This window comes from Amphiura filiformis, chromosome 4, assembly GCF_039555335.1.
Source record: "Amphiura filiformis chromosome 4, Afil_fr2py, whole genome shotgun sequence".
NCBI lineage: Eukaryota > Metazoa > Echinodermata > Ophiuroidea > Amphilepidida > Amphiuridae > Amphiura > Amphiura filiformis.
This window is the reverse complement of record NC_092631.1, coordinates 22233784-22255847: the sequence shown is the minus strand read 5'-3', so window position 1 is coordinate 22255847 and position 22064 is coordinate 22233784. Positions and strand designations below refer to the sequence as shown.

Sequence of the window (22064 nt, the reverse complement as noted above, 5' to 3'; positions counted from 1 at the left end):
ACACAACATCCAATGGGGGAATAACACAAGACATATAAACAAAGTTAAAAACCCGACGTTTCGAAAAGACAAAACTTTTCTTTCTCAAGGGATAAAATAAGAGACCTGCTCTCAATAATAGTGGAGACCAGCTCTAGTAGCAGTGCACTTTTGCCCCCCCCCCCCCCAACTGGTACCAAACACCCCATCTGAGGGCATCAGGCTCACACACTAATAGGGAAAGAAACTACTGGTGTACAGGCTATAAAGCCTCAAGTGGCGGGGCTTTCCACTCTGTGTGAAAGTGTCGCGCCTTCGACACTCCAATTACGGCTTCGTTTCTCGACCCCACCTCGGTTGGAGAGCGAGGGCCTTTGAGTAATTCATGCGATGTCTAGTTCATATGTCAGATTCCAATTATCATATTTTGTTTACTCAAGCTTTGGGATTCTCTGTTTGCGTTCGCTAACATCATTGAAGTTGATGAAGAATACAAAGAAATGTGGAACGAACAAATGAAGAAACATCTAACGGCACGATTCTGGAACAAGGTTAGTATATAAACTCAAAGATTGATGGGTCAAAAGTGTATCATAAACTCAAACTCGGTGGGTCAAACCCCTATGCAAGGCGACCCACATTTTACAGCCTTCTCAATGTCAAAAGAATTTATCTGTTCGTACGTGGTGCGACAATTCTTGCCACCTGCTCCAGCGGCGATCGGTTTTTGTGGCGGTTCTCAGTTTTTCTGATCGTGCTTTTCTGCCGTGTCTGAAATTCGGAGGGTTAATGACACGGCGCACTATCTTTACTGCTTTGCCTCAAATGACATCCCAGCAAACACAAAACGTTTTCGACATCATTCGCAAAAGGTTATAAAAGGTTGTCAGAAAAGGGTATATTAAGAGTATAAAACGTTTTCATAACCTTAAAAACATTTTTTGAAAATCTACTGCTCAGCAAACAAAAATGTTTTACAGAAAACGTTTAAATGTCGGGTTATATAAAGGGTATAAAAACGTTTTAATAACATTGAAAACTTGATACAAAACATTCTAAACAGAATGTTATTTTTGGAGTTGAAAAAATATTTTGCGAAAAATGTTTGCCCAAAATATTTTCAATAACGTTTTAAAAACGTTTTCATGACCTTTATATAACCCGACATTTAAATGTTATTAAAAGCTTTTGAAAATAACATTTTAAGAACATTTCTGTGTTTCCTGGGTTCAAATATTTTATCATAATGTTATAATGTTTGCAAAAATAGTTTACAATAACATTTTTTGAAAACATTTAAAAATATTGTTGAAGTGTGTTTTAAAATGTTATCATATATGACCTTTATATAACCCGACATTTTATTGTTATTAAAACGTTTTTACCTAAACCAAAAGCCAAAATATAACCTATTTAAAACGTTTAAAACATTTTTGTGTTTGCTCGGATGATACAGTAAATAATAAAGTATTTCATCGATCAGTGTAAAAAGTGAGGGAATAAAATATGTACATTATAAAACATGACATGTAAATAGAAAATGATATAATATCGTTTCAATACTTTCATGCATTACAGATGTCATACACGAACATTCTATTGCTTTTCTGTCACGATGGAAATGCACAAAAGTACGATGCACTCAACCTGGTAGCTGTTCGCGCTGTGGAGGAACTTGTCAAAGTAAGGCCTTTGTCTAGAAATAAAATAAATGACATCGACACATCACTACTAGCATACACCACAACATACAATGTCATTGGTCAAGTGATGGAATAAAGCCATTTTTTCCTGGATGGGGATTTATTTGGTGCGCAGAAAGTGTACCATTTTAAACCATTAAATGCATTTTTTCAACCAACTGGGAATTTGACGGATTATGTTCGGTTGTCAAAATGCATTTGTTTTTATTGCGTTTCTGGTAATGTGCTATTCCAGTTAAAATCCATACACCTCCCTCCTATGGAAGGCGTGACCATAATCTTCCACACAGGGAGTGTGAATTATCAAATGAGGTAACCTGAATGGGTGACGCCATTTAAAATATACACCAAGAGTTTGCCCGGGAGAGTTTGAGAGCTAATGGTCATGTCTTCCATAGGGGTGGTATGGATTTAAACTGGAATAGCTTATTTAAATGTGGTCCAAACAACGAATCATAAAATTATTGTTCTGCACAAATGCATACCTCCTTTTCGCCGCACCACACAGGCACACCCCATATGATACACTATACATATAGAAAATCACATTCTGTTTGATGCAACTCATGACGAATGTTATTTTTCCATCATCTGTATATAGTTAACAGACCCAATCTCAGAAGATTTCAAGTGTAAGTTGTCTGATGTTTTCATGAAGAAATATCAAGTGACTTTGAAGGAAGTTTTGTCTTGGCCACCGTTTCTTGTGTTTTTCAAAGTGCAAGGTAAACTTGAAACAGTTCTTATATTTATTATTATTATTTATTATTTATTATTTATTATTTATTATTTATTATTTATTATTTATTATTTATTATTTATTATTATTATTATTATTATTATCTACCCAGCAAACACAAAACATTTTCTGATAATCTTCTGCCCAGCACACACAAAATGTTTTACAGAAAGCGTTTAAATGTCGGGTTATATAAAGGGTATAAAACGTTTTAATAACATTTCAAAAATATTTTAGAAATCTTGATATAAAACATTCTATGCAGAATGTTATTTTGGGGTTGAAAAAATATTTTGCGAAAAATGTTTGCCCAAAATATTTGCAATAACGTTTCAAAACATTTTCATGACCCGACATTTAAATGTTTTTAAAACGTATTGTAAAAACATTTAAAGAACATTTCTGTGTTTGCTGGGTGCAAATATTTTAACATAATGTTATTGAAGTGTTGACAAAATATTTGGCCAAAAATGTTTGCCAAGATAGTTTACAATAACATTGTGAAAACATTTTAAAAATATTGTTGTAGTGTATTTTCATGCAAAACGTTATTAAAACGTTTTTACCTAAACCAAAAGCCAAAATATAACTTATTTAAAACGTTTTTAAAACGTTTTTGTGTTTGCTGGGTATGGTTATTATGGAACTGTGCCTTTATTGGTATGAGTAAAAAAGAAATGAGAAGGAGATGCTGGATTGTGGCAATTATAGAGTTTGCATCTGACATGTAAAACCACTAAATAAAAATTGTCACCGCTTAAACTTTGACGAAACATCCAGTCTTATTATCTAACATTGCACTGCCTCTGATTCTAATTCTTACAGCTTGTGGTAGATCTACTGAAATTCTCTCAGAAGACTGCATTCTGTATCTCAACCACATATGGTCATTATTCAAATCCCGTTCGGAAGAAGTTATAACAGGTTCTGTGACAATAGAAGATCTCAATACAATTGTACGCAGTGATGCCTTCACCAGACAGTTCTTGCAACTTTACATGTTTCAGTTGGACGCCGCAAAGAATCCACCTCTCGTCGAAGAAGGTCTAACGGCAACTATTCAGCAGTCATTGCAAAGTGACATAGAAGATATGGAGCATTTGATGGAGAGCCGTAAACAAGAAGTGGAACGTTTAGAAATGGAAAAAATGTTGAATGAAAATCTGCGACGAGTTTGTGACGACTTAGGTTCAGGTACAAACTATTATAAGAAGTTCGTTGAATTTTTCTTCTTCTTTATTATCTCAACTCGTATTAAGTATATTTGGTACATTTTATATATTCCACCATCTTACAGAACATTTATTTATTTATTTATTTATTTATTTCTTATTTAACCTGGGTTGACCTTTCAATGCACTGGCATTGTTCTCCCAAGGTGCCCAAGTGACACAAGGCCAACATTAAAATACAGAAGATACTACATATAAAAATACAGCAGGAACAATAAAATACGTCATACTTAATCGATGGAGGCTGATGGATTGGATTGTAGCAGTCGCTTATGAATTGTTTTAAGTAATAAAACAAACGTCCCCATTTAAGCCCTTAAGCCTCCTAAATTCCATTTACATTGCAGTGGATACAGCTGACGTTGAAGAGAAATTGACTCGTATATCGAGTCACATTAAACTAGACGAAGTTTGTACGCCAACTATACTAGGATCGAAACCACCACACCCCATCAATACTGAAGAAAGCTGTTTCTTCAAGCATTCCAAGGAGGTACAAGACATGTTACAGCCACTTATGCTGACTTTCAAGAGTTCTTTGTTTCACCGAGCAATGCAGAAGAAGGCAAATGATGTCCAACATGAAATAAGGAACGGAGAAGGGGCCATACCGACGCTGATGTCAATCACAGAAATGGCGACAAAAGTGTGGCAACCAGTGTACGACGGAATGAAAGCGTTCGTAGATGAGCTTAGAGATGGCACTATTCGGCTTGTGACGATAAGCGACATGCTGCGACATCTTCGTGACGAACCAGATAAGTTGAAAGAGGAGATAGAAAAAGTGAGTATGATACCGATGTAACTTTGGTGACACACAGGGACCTAGTCGTTAAATTTGACATAAAATGAAACAATTGAAATACCGTATGCGAATAGAAACTAAAAATACATCTTTGAATAATCGCCTACCTTTGATTTATTTAGACTTCACAACAATCAGCATACGTATAATACATTATGCTTTTGCATAAACACGTCACACCCCACACCACATTGCCGACAATGTACACACCGCATGCAAAATTTGTCCTGTAATTATAACAATTGGATTGTTGTATTTTATTTGCTTTCTCGCAGGTTTTCAACATATATGGGCAGAAAGGAATTCGTGATGTAGTTCAAACGAGGTGTGATCAGATTATCAATTACTTTCAACTGAAAAACTACAATGAGACAGCAACCAAGATAATGAAGCTCAAAACGGACCATGGATTGAAGGGAGATTTTTGGGCAATCCAACTTCTACTTGATTTGGTACTTAATTCACTGGCTTGAATTTCAATATGATCAAATTTTACTTTTCAATCATGGCCACGCTTCGTTATAATATATCTCGCGCAGGATATCCCCATTTTACCATTATGTTGCCAATTTCACTATTATGACAGAAATATTTCTACATTTAATGTCATATAATCCCTTTTTGATAGTATCAATTTTGTTTCAGGTTTCCAATTGTAATTATGATCTTGTCAGCAGTCAATATCTTTGTCCCTTACCGATAACGTTTGCGATCATTTGTTTTTTAATCGTTAGGTAGCTAGGTTTTATTTTCACATACAGCTATAATGCAGTTACCTTTGCTGGATGTATACGTGTTTATTCACCACAGAAGTTTTTATGCAGCCTTTTTTAATAGTACTGTCACCACGAATCCCTTCATTGCACATGTCCGAACAATAAGAAACAAAAACCCAAGGACTTTAAAATACCCAATGAGATATTGTGGCTTATACATTTGTCTTTAGAACAAACGAGAAGACCAAGAAAGAACATTAACAGGCATTAGTGAGGAAACGCAAGACTTGTGTGAACGACTGGAATCGGTGGCGAACAATAACCAACTACGGTATCTTGAGAACCTCTCCGATGAGCAATCCAAAAACCTCTTAACGTGGATTCGAAAAGAGATTGACGGTATGAGTTAATATAAGTAAAAATAACATTAAATTAGTATAAAAACAATCTAGTACCGAGGAAGATCCTCACACAATCTTCTTTTATATATTTATCATGTGGTTTTTTTTAAAATTTTGTAATAGATTTGAAAGAGCTCGAAGTCTTCGTTGATCTAGCCGCCGGGGACACTGATGCTGAATTCGCTACAGTACTGAAGTTTCACCATGCTGCCACGGGTCATGCAGCATTCATCTTCGACTTAAAAGAAAGCTGCGACTTAAGCTTATTCCTCGATGTGTTGGAAAGTTTGTCATCGGCTTACACAAAGGATCCGTTCCTTCATTCCAATTGGGTAAGGCTAAGGCTTTAAAAAATATTAAGGCCAAGGCTTTAAAATTTTTAACCAGTTGGGCCGGTAATACCAAAACTGTACCGTAGCCTATTTATATTCCAGGGTTGGTAGTGGTAGATAATGGCTGTAATTTTGGTGATGGTGGTGGAGGTGGTTTGGTGTTAGCAGCAATAATCATGTAATTTTTATAACGCTTTCAAATGTTGATAATTATACATCCTTTCCTTTCTCATTTTTTTTTGCTATACATACAGAAAGATACAAAAGAGAACTTAGCCCGTCTAATACAAATAAGAAAGAATATGGATAGCTCACCATTACAGCAAGCTGAACTCATCAACGAAAGAGGTGTTTACACTATTGGGAAGTATGAAGCAGATGAGGTAAATCGCACTATTACAGTTAACTTTGTACACCCGACTTGTTTATACGTAGCATTTTGTAATTGGTTTGTTATGAAACTGGATCTTGGCAAACTGGCAACATACAGACTTATCACTAAGTATGGAATATTTCTTCAAGAAGTGCCAAGACTAGGTAGTCTGAAAGGGGTCTGCCTAAACCGCACGGACTAAATATTAATTGGGGTGTGTCGGGATGGTGTAAAATAATTGTTTGATAGAAAATGTGCTTTCCATGAATTTACATTATGATGCTCATATTGTAGTGAACTTGCCTTAAATGGCGGATTTATGGAGGCTGAATTCGAGCTTTGTGGGGGACACAATTTCGGACTTTATGCAACATTGTTGTGATATTATCATATTTATTAGGGTTTGAGGTGATATTTCCTCAATTTCGTCAGCAATTTGCATTCGTCAGAACTGAAATACACTTGTAATGTACAATATTTTTTGAAAATGGGAGCCGCTTAAAAAATATATGCATCTTAAACGTGGTACGTACTCAGAAAGTTTGAGTGGCCCACCTGGGGTCAAATGTTATAAACAAACTTTCTGTGTATGTACCACTTTTAAGAGCAATATTTTTTTTAAATCTCCTCCCACTTTCAAAACTGCTACCTAACAAGTGCATTTTAGTTTTGACCAACACTTATTGGTATTTAGGTTCAGTAAATATCACCCCAATCCTCAATAAATTTGATATCAGAATAATGTTGCCCAAATTCAGATATTTTACCCACCGCAAAACTCAAATTCAGTCTCCATAAACACGCCATTTTAAGCTAATTCACCATACTAATGAGCACCATAATGTAAACTCATGGAAAGCACATTTCTATCAAAATTATTTGATAACATCTCCCGACACACCCCAATAAATATTTAGCCCTGCAATTTATGCAGACCCCTTTCAGACTGGTCTTGGCACTCCGTGAAAAAATACTCCATACTTAATGTCAAGCCTATATTAATAAACCTAACGTGAATAAATAAGTAAAATAAGTAAATAGATAAATAAATAATTTTTTATTCGTTTATATATTTATTTATTTAATATATTTATTTACCATGGAAACCTAGTGTTAAAATAAAATTTGTGGATATTTACCATTTGCATTACAGCAAAGTACTTTACAATTTTCCGGTAACGAGATAACAAAACTAGTTCAGTTTGTGTCAGACCATGTCAGTCAACTCTTTGGATCAAGAAGAACGCAGTCAACTAGAGAAAAGATGCGAGAAAGGTTTGTATATTATTTTGTTTTCAATTAAAATTGTGTTTATTCTTGCCCAAAAAATGTACGCAATATTTGTTATTAGGAAGTAACTTTAATATTAGCATAAAAGCAAAATAATTAGTGTAAGTAAAAAATCAATTAATCTTAATATTAATTTCGGTTATTATTTTTAATAGCATAATAAAACGACGAGAGTGGAAGAAGGCAGCAGACGTTCTGAGTTCAGCAGCTGGACCGGCAAGAGAGTGGGTGATAGTTCAGAAAAAGTGGAGGGATTTGTGCTTAAAGGCTAAAGAATACGAAAGCCAAAAAGATGGTGAGAACCTCTGTTTTATTTTCAGATGTTAAGTTACTACACTACCGTATTTGACCATTACATCTATGTAAGTCCCATGGGTAAGCCGGCTTTTGCAACGTTTCCTTGAAAACATCCGGTCATGCAGCCGGTCATTTGAAAGAATCAGTCCAAACCCATCCAGATAATCAATTATGTCTTAACATAACAAACCAAGACCCATGAGACACTTACATTTTCTTCTAAATTATGGATTCAAGCATGTTTCATCGGTGTTCATCACCGATTAACAACGATGCGTGCGCGTCGTCTGCGTCGCCTGCGTGGTTTACTTCGCGAGAGCAGCTATAGACCTTTTTCTGATGACGTCACCTAATCGATATTGGGGTCTGAGATGTAAACAAACAACACGTGCGTTTCTCACGTGTCCACGGTGTAAAAACACCAAATACTGCGTATTTTCTCCTTTGTTTGGTCATATTTCACTTTAGCTTCCATAAAAGAATTGTTTAAACGGACTTTGTATACTAGTTACCTTTGTTCCAGTTTGTTTTGATGCCATAAAATACAAAAGATACGGAAAAACCGCGATGCTATTTAAAATTCAATCTTTGTTTTTTGTTTACTTTTTACACCGTGGCGAACTAAACGCGTACTGCGAGCTGGCAATTCCGCGCAGGACGCCTAGCGTGGCGCAAAGTTGATCGCGCGCGCCGGCGCGGTATTTGCGTTTGGGTGATGATGGCTCAAATGCTGGACCCCAATATCGATTGATTGGTGACGTCTGAGAAAAAGGTCTATAGCTGCTCGAGCGAAGTTAACCAGTAGACGCGCCGGACGATGATGTGAGAATGGTGTGAGACAGCACGTTAGCACATTGAATTATTTATATATATGCCAAGTATATTAAAAAAGAAAGAAACTTAACGGTGAAAGAACACACCCCAAAACACCCACACCTATTTGATTATTTCATAGAATCAGAGAGCCACCAATCGTTTAACGAAAACCCGGTGTACGAAAGTGTTTTGGAGATACTGCGTGTACCTGAAGCGGAAGTGGATTATGAACAATCACACAAAGATATCGTAAGTAATATGGATAATAACTATTTTATTGTCAACGGGAAAACTAAGCTTGGAGGATCCTCTTTTACTTTTACTACGCCGTGTTCGGTCTAATTACTTGCAGTGTATGTAGTGTATTGTTAAGATTGTAGGTCTCATCAGTTTAAGAATGACAAGAAGACAATATGTTTGGTTCATAAAATGTATTATCACGATTATGGTATCCACTCTCTGACAAGAACTAGAAACACTCTCTAACTACGATTCGATCTAACTAAACTACTCAGTCTGATTGGCTGCATTATTCACAACAAGCAAGGTCGGGGGTGTATGGAGATCAAGCACATATGAGGAATGGAGGAATCTTGGCAGAGGGCTTGTGGGAGCTAATTAGTGTATACCATAGGATGATCATTGTAGAAGTAGTGTGATAGTAGCGGGGTAATTGGTCTGGTGATGGATGGGATTAGTGGGATGACCATGGTAGAGGGAAATATGGAGGAATCCAAGGGATACGTTAGAGGGATGATTAATCTGGTGAGGGATGAGACCAGAGGGATGACAATGGCGGAGGGAAAAATGGAGGGATGATTGATTTGGTGAGGGCTGAAATTACAGGGATGACGATGGTGGAGGGAAGTAAAGGAGGGTGCCCCTAATACCACCGCACCCCCACTCCCCGGTTTCACCGCCGTTGGCAAGGTAAATGTTTACATAAAATACGCATAGAAAACTCGTACATGCTGTTCAGATCCGAGATAATCTCATATTATGATCTATTATGAACAGTATTTCACATACCCCTAACATGACCAATCATCCCTCACACATCTCTTATGGGTTCCAGCCACTTTTGCGTCCGGGGGTCTGAACCTCCCACTTTAATCAAACCCGCTGTGTGTCACATGTCTGGGTGAACAAAAATCAATTCTATAGACTCTGAAGAGAGTGTAAAAATGATGCACCAAATGGCTTCAATTGGACCTTCATTTTGCAAAATTGTCCAACCTCCCTTTTAGTTGACAGTAGCAACTTTTGTTTGTGAAATAGACTAGGAAAAAGTTAAGACTTTTTAAAATAGCCTGCAGTTTCTGCGAAGACGTTTTACGACAATGTCGTATACGCGTACTATTATTGCTTTTATCTGATATTCACAGATTCACCAAGTAAGGACAGAAACCTTGCCATCGTTGATCCTGGAAGTTGATATTGACGGTAGGAAAAAGATTTATACCAAAGAAGATTTGCAAGATCTACAAAGCAAGCTGTCCCTGGTAGTAGGCAAAGCTCAACAAGAAAGTAAAGATGGCGATGGTAAAAAGCAGATGGAATACTTTGGAGAGGTGAATATCATTTTCTTGCCTGAGGTTACCCGTCAGAGTTCCAGGGCATAGTCAGAACTGACGCAATGTTTTTCACTTGAATAACTTAATGGGTAAAACATTTCATTTATGCAGGTATTCAACGCAATGCAGCAGCTTGCAACAACATATACCAACCTGTGCTCTGCCGGAAATACGCTGTTTTTGGAGTGGAAGGCAACGTTTCGATGTGACTTCAAAAGAGATATACAAGACTTGGATCACACGGTTTGTATGGACTTCGGGGTAGATGACAAACTTTATGGCACAAGATCTTTAACAGAAGAGCTCCCTGACTTACTGGATTTCATGGACAAATGTTTGAAAAGATGGAAGAATCATGTCGACGAGAAAAGAAACAAGTACTACTACTTGAACTATTTCACAACAGAGCAGCTGCTTCGATTATGTCATGATCTAGCTTGTCAAAGTCGGTATCCAGATAAAGTTCACGACTACACACAAGTATTCACACTGCTGTCTTCGGTAACACATGAATCCAGCTGGAAGGTCATTCAGGCATCCCTGAAGGCCGCAATGTCGGCAGCTACGAAGGAAATTCTGCAGGAGTCGCAGGTCACAGATGACACTGATGAAACTAAGAAAGATAAACAGGCAGCAAGGAGACAGCAGGAACAGGAGTTGGCTACTAGGCTAGCGTTTGAAAACTTGATGGAAGACGACACGTTAGTTCTGGCTGCCATCCATGCCCTTGGTACTGACAAAGAAGATGAAGAATACATCACGTGGTGCTATAACAACCCTGCTGGAAACAAAGGAGAAAAGCCAATACACAGTGTGACGAAAAGTTGGAAAGAAATTGTCTCGGAGTTGCTCTCAAAATTAACAACGAATGAAAGGTGCGTAAATTCAGAAGAGTACCTAATTAAAACATACATAAACAAACTGCGCTTTCGCATAGCGCCATTTAATCAAGATCACAGCACACATCAGCGCGGTTCATCTAACGAATTTGTTATAAATGTTAACAAATCTTTCCTCTTCCAAAATTTACCACCCAGCTCCCTGGATGTCTTGCTTCCTGAACTATGGGATAACTACCTGCAGAGTGTCAAGTGCGTAGATTCAGAAGAGTACCTAAGTCTGGACTACGTCGGTCTCATCTTGAAGTATTTAGCTGTCAATGCGAGTAAAGGTAAATTTACTGTATTTTACTGTGGTTATATCAGCACTGCCGGCAGGTATTTTTGAAGGTGTTTTGTTTAACACCGGAAGTAATCCCTTATGTTTGTGCAGTAGGGTCTAGTTTGTTTTCCTGATGGCACAACCCATTCAAGCAGAACATGGAACAAACATTGAAAGAATAAACATTAATGTTAAATCTGCGCTTTTGATTATTATTAAAAAAAATCTCCATTGACGAGCTTTCTGTCTGGATATAGCAACTTAATTGTCAATTTGATTGAAATAAAATGATAATATTGGAGTTCACGAGGGAAATGTACATAGCAAGTGTAAGCCTTTACTAATTTACTTTGTTCTGGAGTAAAACACAATGGAATGTATATACAATGTTTCTGGGCTATTGAGCACTAGTTCAATCATACCGGAGAGGGGGTTAATGCTGCCGCCAACACTGCGCCAGTGCCATGCCATAACTGACATCCAGCCACCCTGCCTTGGTGTAAAGTACTTCCCAGTCTGCTGCATGTACCCTCACTCTTTTTTACCCCTTGCCACACCTACAACACATGCACACATACCCCGACCCGGATAAACCCAACAGCTGGTGAACTTCAAACTTGGTGAAAGACTTTTGAGTTTTGTGTCATGTTATCTGCATATTTATGAACATTAATGAGCTTGTTTGCATTGTTAAAAAATCACTAAAGCAATACATGTAATAGCTTCCAGTTATATATTTTTTTAATACCATCAACCTGGTGTGTCGGCCGCCTTGATCACACACAGAGCATAATCTTGTTTTTAAAGCTGCTACTTCCAGAATTGGGTGGGCAATACAAGTGCGTACTGATACCGACACCGATGGCTTGACAATGGTTTCACCAGAGCAGAAGTTCCTTTGTTCAGGCCAGGTCACAGCATGGCGATTCCAGTGTAAGGCTTCACATCGTTTCCGTGCCATAGTTTGGAGACAGGTCACGGGCTCTGACACAAAATTCAAAGTGGTAGGGATTAACGACATACCAGCAGCTGATATAGGTGTACCGGTCACATACCAAGTACCAGAAGATGAGCGTATATCAGTGCAGCCCGGAGACGTGATTGGCTGGTCTTCTGGAGCGTCGGTATTAACAAGCAACATAGGAGGTGGTTATTTAGTTCGTTGGCTTAGCGGGGATCTTCATAACGGTCTGGATAGAAGTCAAACACACAACATCAATTCTGGTGTTCAGGATCGAGAATACTCTATTGAAGCTACGATTGGAATGGGTAAGGGAGGTTTTGTTTCTCGAATAGAGAGAGAGCAGGGAAATTGAAATACAAAACATCAATAAAGGAGCGTTTTGAAGTATACCTGCGTAATTATTGCGGTAGTTTTGCTTTGTCATTTTGAAACATTGCAACAAACGCTTAGCGTGAGAAATTGGAAATAAAAGAGGCTTGGAGTCATAGCCTTTATGAATTTACCATTTCTCATAACAATCTTTTCGTCTCTCTAAAGGCCACTATATTAGCTGCTGCGTCTGTCGCAACGGCAGGACCTCGGAATATATAGTGGCCTTCAAGAAGAGATTTCTTTTCTGTTTGATAATTTTTTAGATGAGAATTTGGCCGATAGCAATGTTTTCGTGTATCTGAAAAACCGTCACCGGTTGGCTAGCGAATTCCACACATATTTCAAGGAAAATCGACCAAACCTAGTCATTTGCAAAGAACGTAAGTTTATCTCGAAAGAAGATTAATATGCAAATATTATATCAATTTCGTTTAAGCCCCCAGTGTTAAAGGGGGTATTTCATGAAATGATACAATTAATGAATTGAGTACATTATCTTTTATCAATATATATTCGGCTCCAAGTACAGAAAGATCTTTCACGGTTGGGCACTACTGACTGAAAAATCCAAGTTCAAAAAGATCTTTCACGGTTGGGCACTACTGACTGAATTGAAAATTCTAGCCACCATAATATTAATCTGTAAAACGTAAATCAAAGTTTTTGCATTCAATATTTCAAACTTACGCTAGTATTTATACATTTGCCATCTTAGGAGATGTTTTCACAACAGTCTTGTCATTCTATCGTGGAAGTGTTCTACCAACTCAAGAAGAAATTCTAGTATGTTCAACAGATACAACGGTCGAAGAGGTAGGCTGAGTCATAACATACATCGCACTCGATCCTGTGCTGGTTATTTTGTGTGTGTGTCTTTTTAATAAATAGCTTCATTGGCTTGCTCTATGTATGAAATCAGGAATTTGATTTTTTTTCTAACTTACAGGTGTCACTTTTGTGGCGACGTTCTATTGCTGATAGCAGTAACCAACGAATATTTTGTCTCGTGCATGCTGAACGTTTAGAATATAACGTTAGTGTTGAGTGTGCAAATCTTTTGCATGAACTAACACAGAAGCCGACAGGTGAGTGTTAAGATACGCATATTTTGGTAGTATTCTGCTATCTTCTACACTTATATCCATGCAGCTTGGTGACAATACTTGAAGATATTCACTGTCGAAAAACAAATAATATCTTCTGCGATATGGGGTATGGGTGTGGTCCAAAAGGAAGCAATGATGGCAGATTGATGTTCGCTATAGCTACCAACCGCGTATGTGAAACATATGATTGAAGTATATATATATTCCACAATTTGATTAATGTTTAACTTTCTTCTCGAAACTTGTACTTAGTTTGTCGTGTATGGTGTTTTATGCACTTTCCAATATGCCTCATGCAAGTGCTGATATATAGGATAAAACCGATAAAACTACTATAATTTAAAGGTTGCCGTTTGGTGGTAGTATGTAGCTTAGAGGAAGAACATCATTCTCACATGGTTACCAAACTCGACCAGTTTCGTGTTGAACTACCATCACAAATATGGAGTACAAAAGGAATACAGCAATACCTGCAGGAACAGTTCCAACAAAGAGCTGCTATTGCAGAGATACTGGATGGTGACTTACAACATGGTCAAGGAGTAGATTCCACGTGAGTTTGTGTACTAAACATGTTAAAGGAATGGTAACGAATGCTTGTGACAGCGTCTACCTCCTACAATTATTATGTAATTCTGTAAATTGTATTGCCGACACAGAGATGATACACGGGTGAATTTCAACACATGCATGGTTTATACTTAATTTGATAAGAAAATATCTAATTCTTTGCAGGTTCAAAGTGTAATACATTTTAAAACATTTTTCTCTTTTCAATTTTCAAGTGGAACACCTGTGTCGCAAATAGCTTCAAGACCAATGCAGATTCAACAAGAAGTTCGCGGAGACGGTATAGAAGTCTCCTCATCTGAGATGAGTAACAGACGTAGATCAAGGTCATCAACTGTGTCATCTTTTCTTAGCTTTGCCGAGTCATCTATTCTAACATTACCTTCTAAACACCAACAAGAGACATCGAGAGAAAATACATCGAAAGCCACTTCTCCAGGTTACGACGGTGTTTCAACTACAGAGTCACAATTGGTGCAGCCAAATCAAAGGTGTGAATATATGGGAATGAATAATTATTTTAATCTTCTTGATTTGGTTGTGTTATAGATTTGCAATAGGGAAAGAAACCTATGATATAAGAACAAATTGTAATTGTAGAACATAGATTAATAGATCATTTGTGACCTGCTACCACGAAATGAGCATTAAGTCGCAAGTTGGTAGTTTCGAGACGTCTTGGCTACTTAAGTTAGTGTTCTTTGTTTCACATGCACCTGTGCAAGCCAGTAGTATGTCTGTATGGGAACACAATGGGCCATTCACAAAGGACATACTACTGGCTTGCACATGTGCTTTAACAAGCAAAGAACATTAACGCAGTCAGCCAGGATGTCTCGAAACTACCAGCTTGCGACTTCACGCTTATTTCGTGGTAGCAGGTCACATTTACTCAACATACTGCAGTTACTGTCCGTTTTCCTATTCATAATACACAGTGCTCTTTCCCATTGACGCGTGACCTCTACAAATAGCCCTACGTTAAAAGAATGGGGATATGCCTAGTTAACGTCGCTGTGTGAAAATAACCGGCCAATATTAAAAGTACTCTTCTAAAGTTCTAGAAAATATAGTTTTGCAACATGTCCTAAATTTTTAGCTAATTTAGATGTTTGGAAATATTCGTACTTTGGTGTTTTAGTTAATGTTATAGGTAATAGTACATTGCCTAGTTAACGTCGCTGTGTGAAAAATAACCGGCCAATATTAAAAGTACTCTTCTAAAATTCTAGACAATATAGTTTTGTAACATGTCCTAAATTTTTAGCTAATTTAGATGTTTGGAAATATTCGTACTTTGGTGTTTTAGGAATGATATGTAAACGACAGATAACACCAAAAAATATGAAGACATTATTTCCAAACCGTGTTAAGTCTGCAAACCACCATGTTTCTCATTTTCAAGAACGCTGGTTAACAATAAGCAGAGTTTTGTCTCATTTCGTAAACAAAAGCCCACACAGAATTCTCGGTATTCGCAATAAGGGCGCCGCCAGCGGTTTGCGATTTAATCGTGATGTATCATGGGAAAAGGTCGACATCCAAGTCCGCGTAATACGAATATTACCATGCTATTACATAGGAACACGTGACAACATTTTTTTAGTTTGTCAATATAACGGTGTCACACGCGAATCGATACTCAATAATACTTAATAATGTGATTTGAAATGTGCACAATTATTTTTTTCTCTATCGATTTGCGTGTAATACCGTTATATTGGCAAACTAAAAAATATTATCACGTGTTCCTATGTAATAGCATGGTAATATTCGTATTGCGCGGACTTGGATGTCGACCTTTTCCCATGATACATCACGAATACATCGCAAACCGCTGGCGGCGCCCTTATTGCGAATACCGAGAATTGTTCTCTAGCGCTCGCTTTATAATCGTTCACCCAACTGAAACTATAATCCCAGCCATTGCTCCATTGTACGTGTAAAAGCAGAAACATATGATGTGTGTATTTAACCAGAGAAGATATGATTTAATCAGTTGAGCTGCTTTCAATGAGTGTTATCTTGGTTTAATAGATTTTAATGGGGTTTAAGTCCTGCAAAGGTCGAATTGAATTCTACTGTAGACATGACTGCATCATGAGTGTTACTCTTTAACCTAAACCGGAAATGACGTTTGAATCTTTTTAGGAGCACAGTTCAAGCCATAATATCTCGGCGCGCAGGTGTAGGCAAGTCAACCGTCGTGGAAGGCTATGTAAGACATCTGAGGTCAAAACATCGTGTAGACCCTGATGTTGAAATGTGTATCACTATACCTCTGCATGATAAGCAGGTCGACAATGATGCAGTCGTTGACATGCTGTTACCACATTTGAACGTGGATGATTCTTATTTTCCTCGTGTGTTTCACTTCGACGTAGCTCCCATGGTATGATTAGAGTTCACTGTTTGTTATCAAAGTTATCGTAATTTTTCAATTTTTACAAAATAATTTATTAACTAGTGCTAGTGCAACAACGAAAGTGAAAAACATCAAAAAGTAAACAAAATTTCAAACAGAATAAGTTATATATAATGTACATAAGAGAGTTACACATAACAACTAACAAATAACTCCAATATTATACATATTCGGATATAATTATATGCATTTTTGTTGCTCTTAAATAATAAAGGTCCAAGATGGTCTGGATGATCTGTTATTCAATCTCTTGGTTCTTGGAGGGCTTGTCAACAAGCATGGGTATGCCTGGAAATGTCAACCAACCGATCTCTTCATCATCGAAATAACTGAGCTGCCATCAGGGGTAAGATTATGCTGATAGTTGGTAATGAACAAATCACCAAATAGTCTGATTACCAAGACACAATGCAATCCTTTCGAATTTCAATTGTATTGGTATAATATATTTATTTATTTATTTTATTTATTTATTTGAACGTACACTTTCACATCAGTGGCACTCGTTTAACCAACGGTGCGTTCAAGAACAATTAATATTTTAGAAGAGAAATTAAAACACTAAAAATATTAAAACTAAATACAAGCATACATAAACATGAAAATGATACCAAGATGCAAGACTGTTTTATACAACATGATTTCTTAAAAAGTTATCAGCTATTTGAAATTAGTACCACCCAGAAATGATTATGATGGATACGAAGGCTGAAAGCATGTGTTTTGACATGCAGCTGGTATTTAAAATGATACCACAAATAATTGGTAACCTTGCCACTTCATGTACCATTGTGTCTTGTAGCAAACAAATATAACTTAGCCTTGACTATCAACTAAACTAGGAAATTTACACTAGAAGATAAAAAGGTACTACATTAAAGATATATATAATAGACTAAACTACATAGCATGTAAGTACGCACATTAACATATACTCTTATTATCTTTGAAGGATGAAAAGAGGCCATGGCTTCACACGCTGCTGCCTAATATAACATGTTACGGTCCACAAGATGTTTTGAAGATTTTGCAGAGGCATCGAAGTCAATCAGACGACTCGTCTTCAGGTGCGTTATTATTACGAATGCGATGTGACCAGAAACATGCAACACTGGGGTTTAAGTGGCTATTCAAGTTCTTGGCATAAAACCGGTGCACACACTAATAACCTTCAGCATGCTATTGAATAAAAACATATGACCGCTGTTCTCTTGCTAGAAATCAAATGCGGACATCTAACAAACAAGAATATGACATATGAAGTTGATGGAAAAAAACAATTGACTTGAAATGAGTATTTTTTTCAGCATAGAAGAATTAATATAATTCCTTTATTTATTTTGTTTTAGTTGCAGGGCTTGATCTCTATGGCGAAACACTGAACGTAGATTCAAAATTGTTCGAGCCTCCGGTGCAGTGTGCCTACCAATATCTGGAACGATACTCCAAGCAACAAGATCTTTGCAAATTCAGCTACAAAGAAGACCAGCCAGAATGCTCTTATCTGAAAGTTCTGGAAATGCTGCTACTGTATGTATAAACGGGGGAGGGGTATGAGACTGAGAGCTCACAATGGCTAGGCTAGGCCAAGCTATAACTCGTTGCCTTTCAAAGAACCACTTCTCACCAATATATCTCTATATTCATTTGAATCTAATGTCTTTATGTCGCGATTAAGCAAAACATAATAAGACCACGAAGGTCTATACATTACGGTAGTCCTTTTATGATATATACAATGAAGTTTGATCGTGTTGATTTAGTGTTTAACTTAGCTTTCGTTTTGGTTGGTGTAATTTGTAATGCCATTGACTGTCAACGATTTTGTGCCTCCTACTTAGACTTATAAAACATTTAAACAACTTTACGACACTTTTGTAAATTATATCAATAGTCATCATTCTTAATGAATTTGTAAAAGACCCACCATAAAACAATTCTGGCGATTCACAATACTATGTTGTTAGAATATGTCAGCTGCCATACAATGCCCATGACATTCTCATACCTCTGGGTGGCGCTCAATGGACAATATTCATAACAGCTCTCCAGCCCGTACCGGTGCGCACCCGGGCCCACATAGTTACATATGCCCAGGATATTTCTTGGTTCAACCATTTTATATCAGTCAATCCTTATGTTACTACCTAACTAGTGGAATAAATGTAAAAGCGCTTTGATGCACGTGAAAAAGCTGTATACATACCAACATTGTTTAACTATGTTAATAGTGCGAAATACGAGTGAATAGATATATATATACGGTATATGAATAGATAATACTACATTTTCTCCTTTAAATTTAATATTTAGACATTGTGGTGTATCCAACCCGTCTTGGGCAGTGTTGCAGAACTTTGCATATTTCTTGAGCGCACAACTGTCAGATTGTGAACGCAGTGCATTTTGTCAACAATATATATTGGACGTTGATAGAAGATTCACACTTTTCAAGAGTTTTGTTGTTGAGCTAATGATGATGATGGCTAGGGTAAGAACACATTTTATGAAGACGCTTGGCAGCTTCGTTTACAGTGTTTGGACATTCACCTTAAAGTTCATGTAATACGCTTAAAGACATTTATGCTACTTAAAAGGGATCATTATAATTAGATTTTTTGGTTTCTGAACACAGCAACATTTGCTAGTGCATAACCCTATTTCCCCCAGGCCCTATTTCAGTAATGTTTCTACAATGCGCGAACAGTTTCGAAGAAGATAGAAATTTCCACTGGTGCTATTCTGTAAACAATAAGACTAGGACTCATAATTTATAACCATTATCGATTTGTACAGGATTTTTCTACTCCATCTTTGGATATGTCTGATATCAACCCATTATCAAAGCCTCAAGTGAGTAAGAAGATGAGTTCAAGTAGTGCAGACTCAAAAACTTCTTTGGCCTTCTCTCCATCGAGTTTACCATCTGAGAGGTCTTACATGCCGAGTTTGGAACACAGCCCTTTGAATGAGAAAGCTGATATATCATTGGTAATGGAACAAGTATCCGACATAGATTCCAGTTCCGAAGACTCTCTCGAAAAAGAACTTGAATGCTTTCAGCCGAAACGTCGGTGGGAGAAAAGGTACATTTAGTTGCCAATGTTTTGGCCATTTTCTTAAATCTTAATTTACACTCGATTTCTCTTTAATGGTTATAATTATATATATAAACGTTTTGATGTCTATGTAATTATCATGCTATTTAACCTTCGGGTTACAAGCTGACAATTTTCATGAAATGTGCTGAAATACATAATACTACAGACTTGACATTTAGTATGGAATATTTTTTCGCAAAATTACAAGACTGGTCTGGAAGGGGGTCTGCATAAACCGCACGGGATAAATATTAATTGGGGTGTGTCGGGAGATGGTGTAAAGTAATATTTTGACAGAAAATGTGCTTTCCATTAGTTTAAATTATGGTTCTCATAATTTAGTGAATTAGCCTAAAATGGCGGATTTAGGGAGACTGAATTTGATTTTTGTGGGGTTAAAATTTCTGAATTTGAGCAACATTATTATGATATTATCTAATTTATTGAGGTTTGAGGTGATATTTACTGAACCTAAATACTAATAAGTGTTCGTCAGACCTGAAATGCACTTGTAATCTACCAGGTTTGAAAGTGGGAGGAGCTTTAAAAATATGGCTCTGAAAAGTGGTACGCACTCAGAAATGTTTAATGCCCCCCTGGGGCCAAATGTTATAAACTTACTGTACACAAAGAAACAGCGTGAGTTCATTGGACAACCAAGAATCCGCGCAGTTGTTTTGTACCTTAAGTTTATAATATTTGACCTCAGGGAGGCCATCAAAGTTTCAAGAGTACGTACCACTTTTAAAAGCCATATTTTAAGCTCCTCCCATGTTAAAAAAATTGGTACATTGCAAGTGTATTTCAGCTGTGATGAATGCAAATTGCTGATGAAGTTTAGGAAATATCACCTCAAACCCCTATAAATTTGATAATAACAGAACAATGTTGCATAAAGTCCAAAATTGTGTGCCCCATAAAGCTCAAATTCAGTGCATTTTAGGTAGATTCCTACATTATGAGAACCATAATGTAAACTCATGGAAAGCACATTTTCTTTCAAACAATTATTTTACACCATATCCTGACACACCCCAATTAATATTTAGCCCAAGCGGGTTATGCAGACCCCTTCCAGACCAGTCTTGATATTTTTCGGAAAAATATTCCATACTAAATGTCAAGTCTGTATGTCGTTCACAACGAGAACAACAAACTTCAGTGACTCAGATGCAACCTAAGCCGTCCACAGTAAGAGCAACAAACTTCAGTGAATCAAATGCAACCTGTCAACTATGAGTGTACATTAAAATACAATGTAATTGTAATCAAGTAATAATCTTTTAATTTTGTTTCATGTTTCTATACATGTTGTTATTTCGTTTTAATATTTTAAATGTTATTTATAATATTGTTTCTATATTTTTGAACAGGGTCTCATGGGAGACCAGTATTGTATTACTAAACTGAGTACCCCTGAATAACTAAAGATTTACTAATAATAATCGTTCCGTATGTGGCAATGAATTACTTTCAGCCTGCATCCATACTTGTTTTTCAACGAAGACCACGAGTCATTTACCTTCATGGGATTCATTCTGGATCAATACGGTACATTAATACCAACAGGACACATACGGCAAGACCCGCTGATTGGAGGTCAAGTGTTCACCACATGTTACGGGTGGTCACTACAGCAACTACTCGAAGCTCTGGAGGAAAACCAAGTGAATTTCACGATAGATTTTGATGATTTGCAGAGGTAAGAACTGTGGAGATCTCACTGTAGCATCTGTGTGCCTGACTCATTGAATCTGCCTGACAAAGGTCTGGTTTAGACTTTTGACTGAATTTGTAGATCGCTATAACACCAAGGCCGCAAGCACCTTCTCGAGTCCATCCACTTTTACAAAAACAATACAGGGGATATATCCCTAATTTCAAAACATCGGATTGATTATTTATTGATTGTGCGTCGTGGTCATAAATGCATTAACACCAATATTATGATTCTGACGATTTTACAAAGGAACTGATCATTTATACTACGTACTACATCACTAGTCAGGCTGTCTCCATTGGTTGCTGGTTGCTTTTTTCTTGAGTAGTCAAATCAGGATACAGATTGATATGAAGTTCGCTATGTCGAATATGAAATAAGTTTCGAT

General features: G+C 37.1%; 1 protein-coding gene across 2 annotated transcripts in view; it reads left to right on the top strand.

The window, feature by feature from the left end:
* Positions 1-22064, top strand: part of LOC140150699 (E3 ubiquitin-protein ligase rnf213-alpha-like) — a 59959-nt gene that overhangs the window by 10139 nt on the left and 27756 nt on the right. For both annotated transcript variants that reach the window (XM_072172782.1, XM_072172781.1), the window contains exons 11-38: positions 420-530; positions 1558-1662; positions 2284-2407; positions 3247-3615; positions 4001-4437; positions 4734-4910; positions 5405-5573; positions 5699-5907; positions 6162-6290; positions 7434-7555; positions 7726-7865; positions 8823-8932; positions 10069-10254; positions 10369-11132; positions 11295-11428; positions 12226-12687; positions 13018-13134; positions 13470-13567; positions 13701-13839; positions 14206-14413; positions 14646-14921; positions 16582-16822; positions 17070-17201; positions 17808-17922; positions 18205-18385; positions 19169-19346; positions 19652-19941; positions 21434-21658. In XM_072172782.1, coding sequence (XP_072028883.1) covers positions 420-530; positions 1558-1662; positions 2284-2407; positions 3247-3615; positions 4001-4437; positions 4734-4910; positions 5405-5573; positions 5699-5907; positions 6162-6290; positions 7434-7555; positions 7726-7865; positions 8823-8932; positions 10069-10254; positions 10369-11132; positions 11295-11428; positions 12226-12687; positions 13018-13134; positions 13470-13567; positions 13701-13839; positions 14206-14413; positions 14646-14921; positions 16582-16822; positions 17070-17201; positions 17808-17922; positions 18205-18385; positions 19169-19346; positions 19652-19941; positions 21434-21658 — 5948 coding nt within the window. The remainder of the gene's footprint in view (positions 1-419; positions 531-1557; positions 1663-2283; positions 2408-3246; positions 3616-4000; positions 4438-4733; positions 4911-5404; positions 5574-5698; positions 5908-6161; positions 6291-7433; positions 7556-7725; positions 7866-8822; positions 8933-10068; positions 10255-10368; positions 11133-11294; positions 11429-12225; positions 12688-13017; positions 13135-13469; positions 13568-13700; positions 13840-14205; positions 14414-14645; positions 14922-16581; positions 16823-17069; positions 17202-17807; positions 17923-18204; positions 18386-19168; positions 19347-19651; positions 19942-21433; positions 21659-22064) is intronic.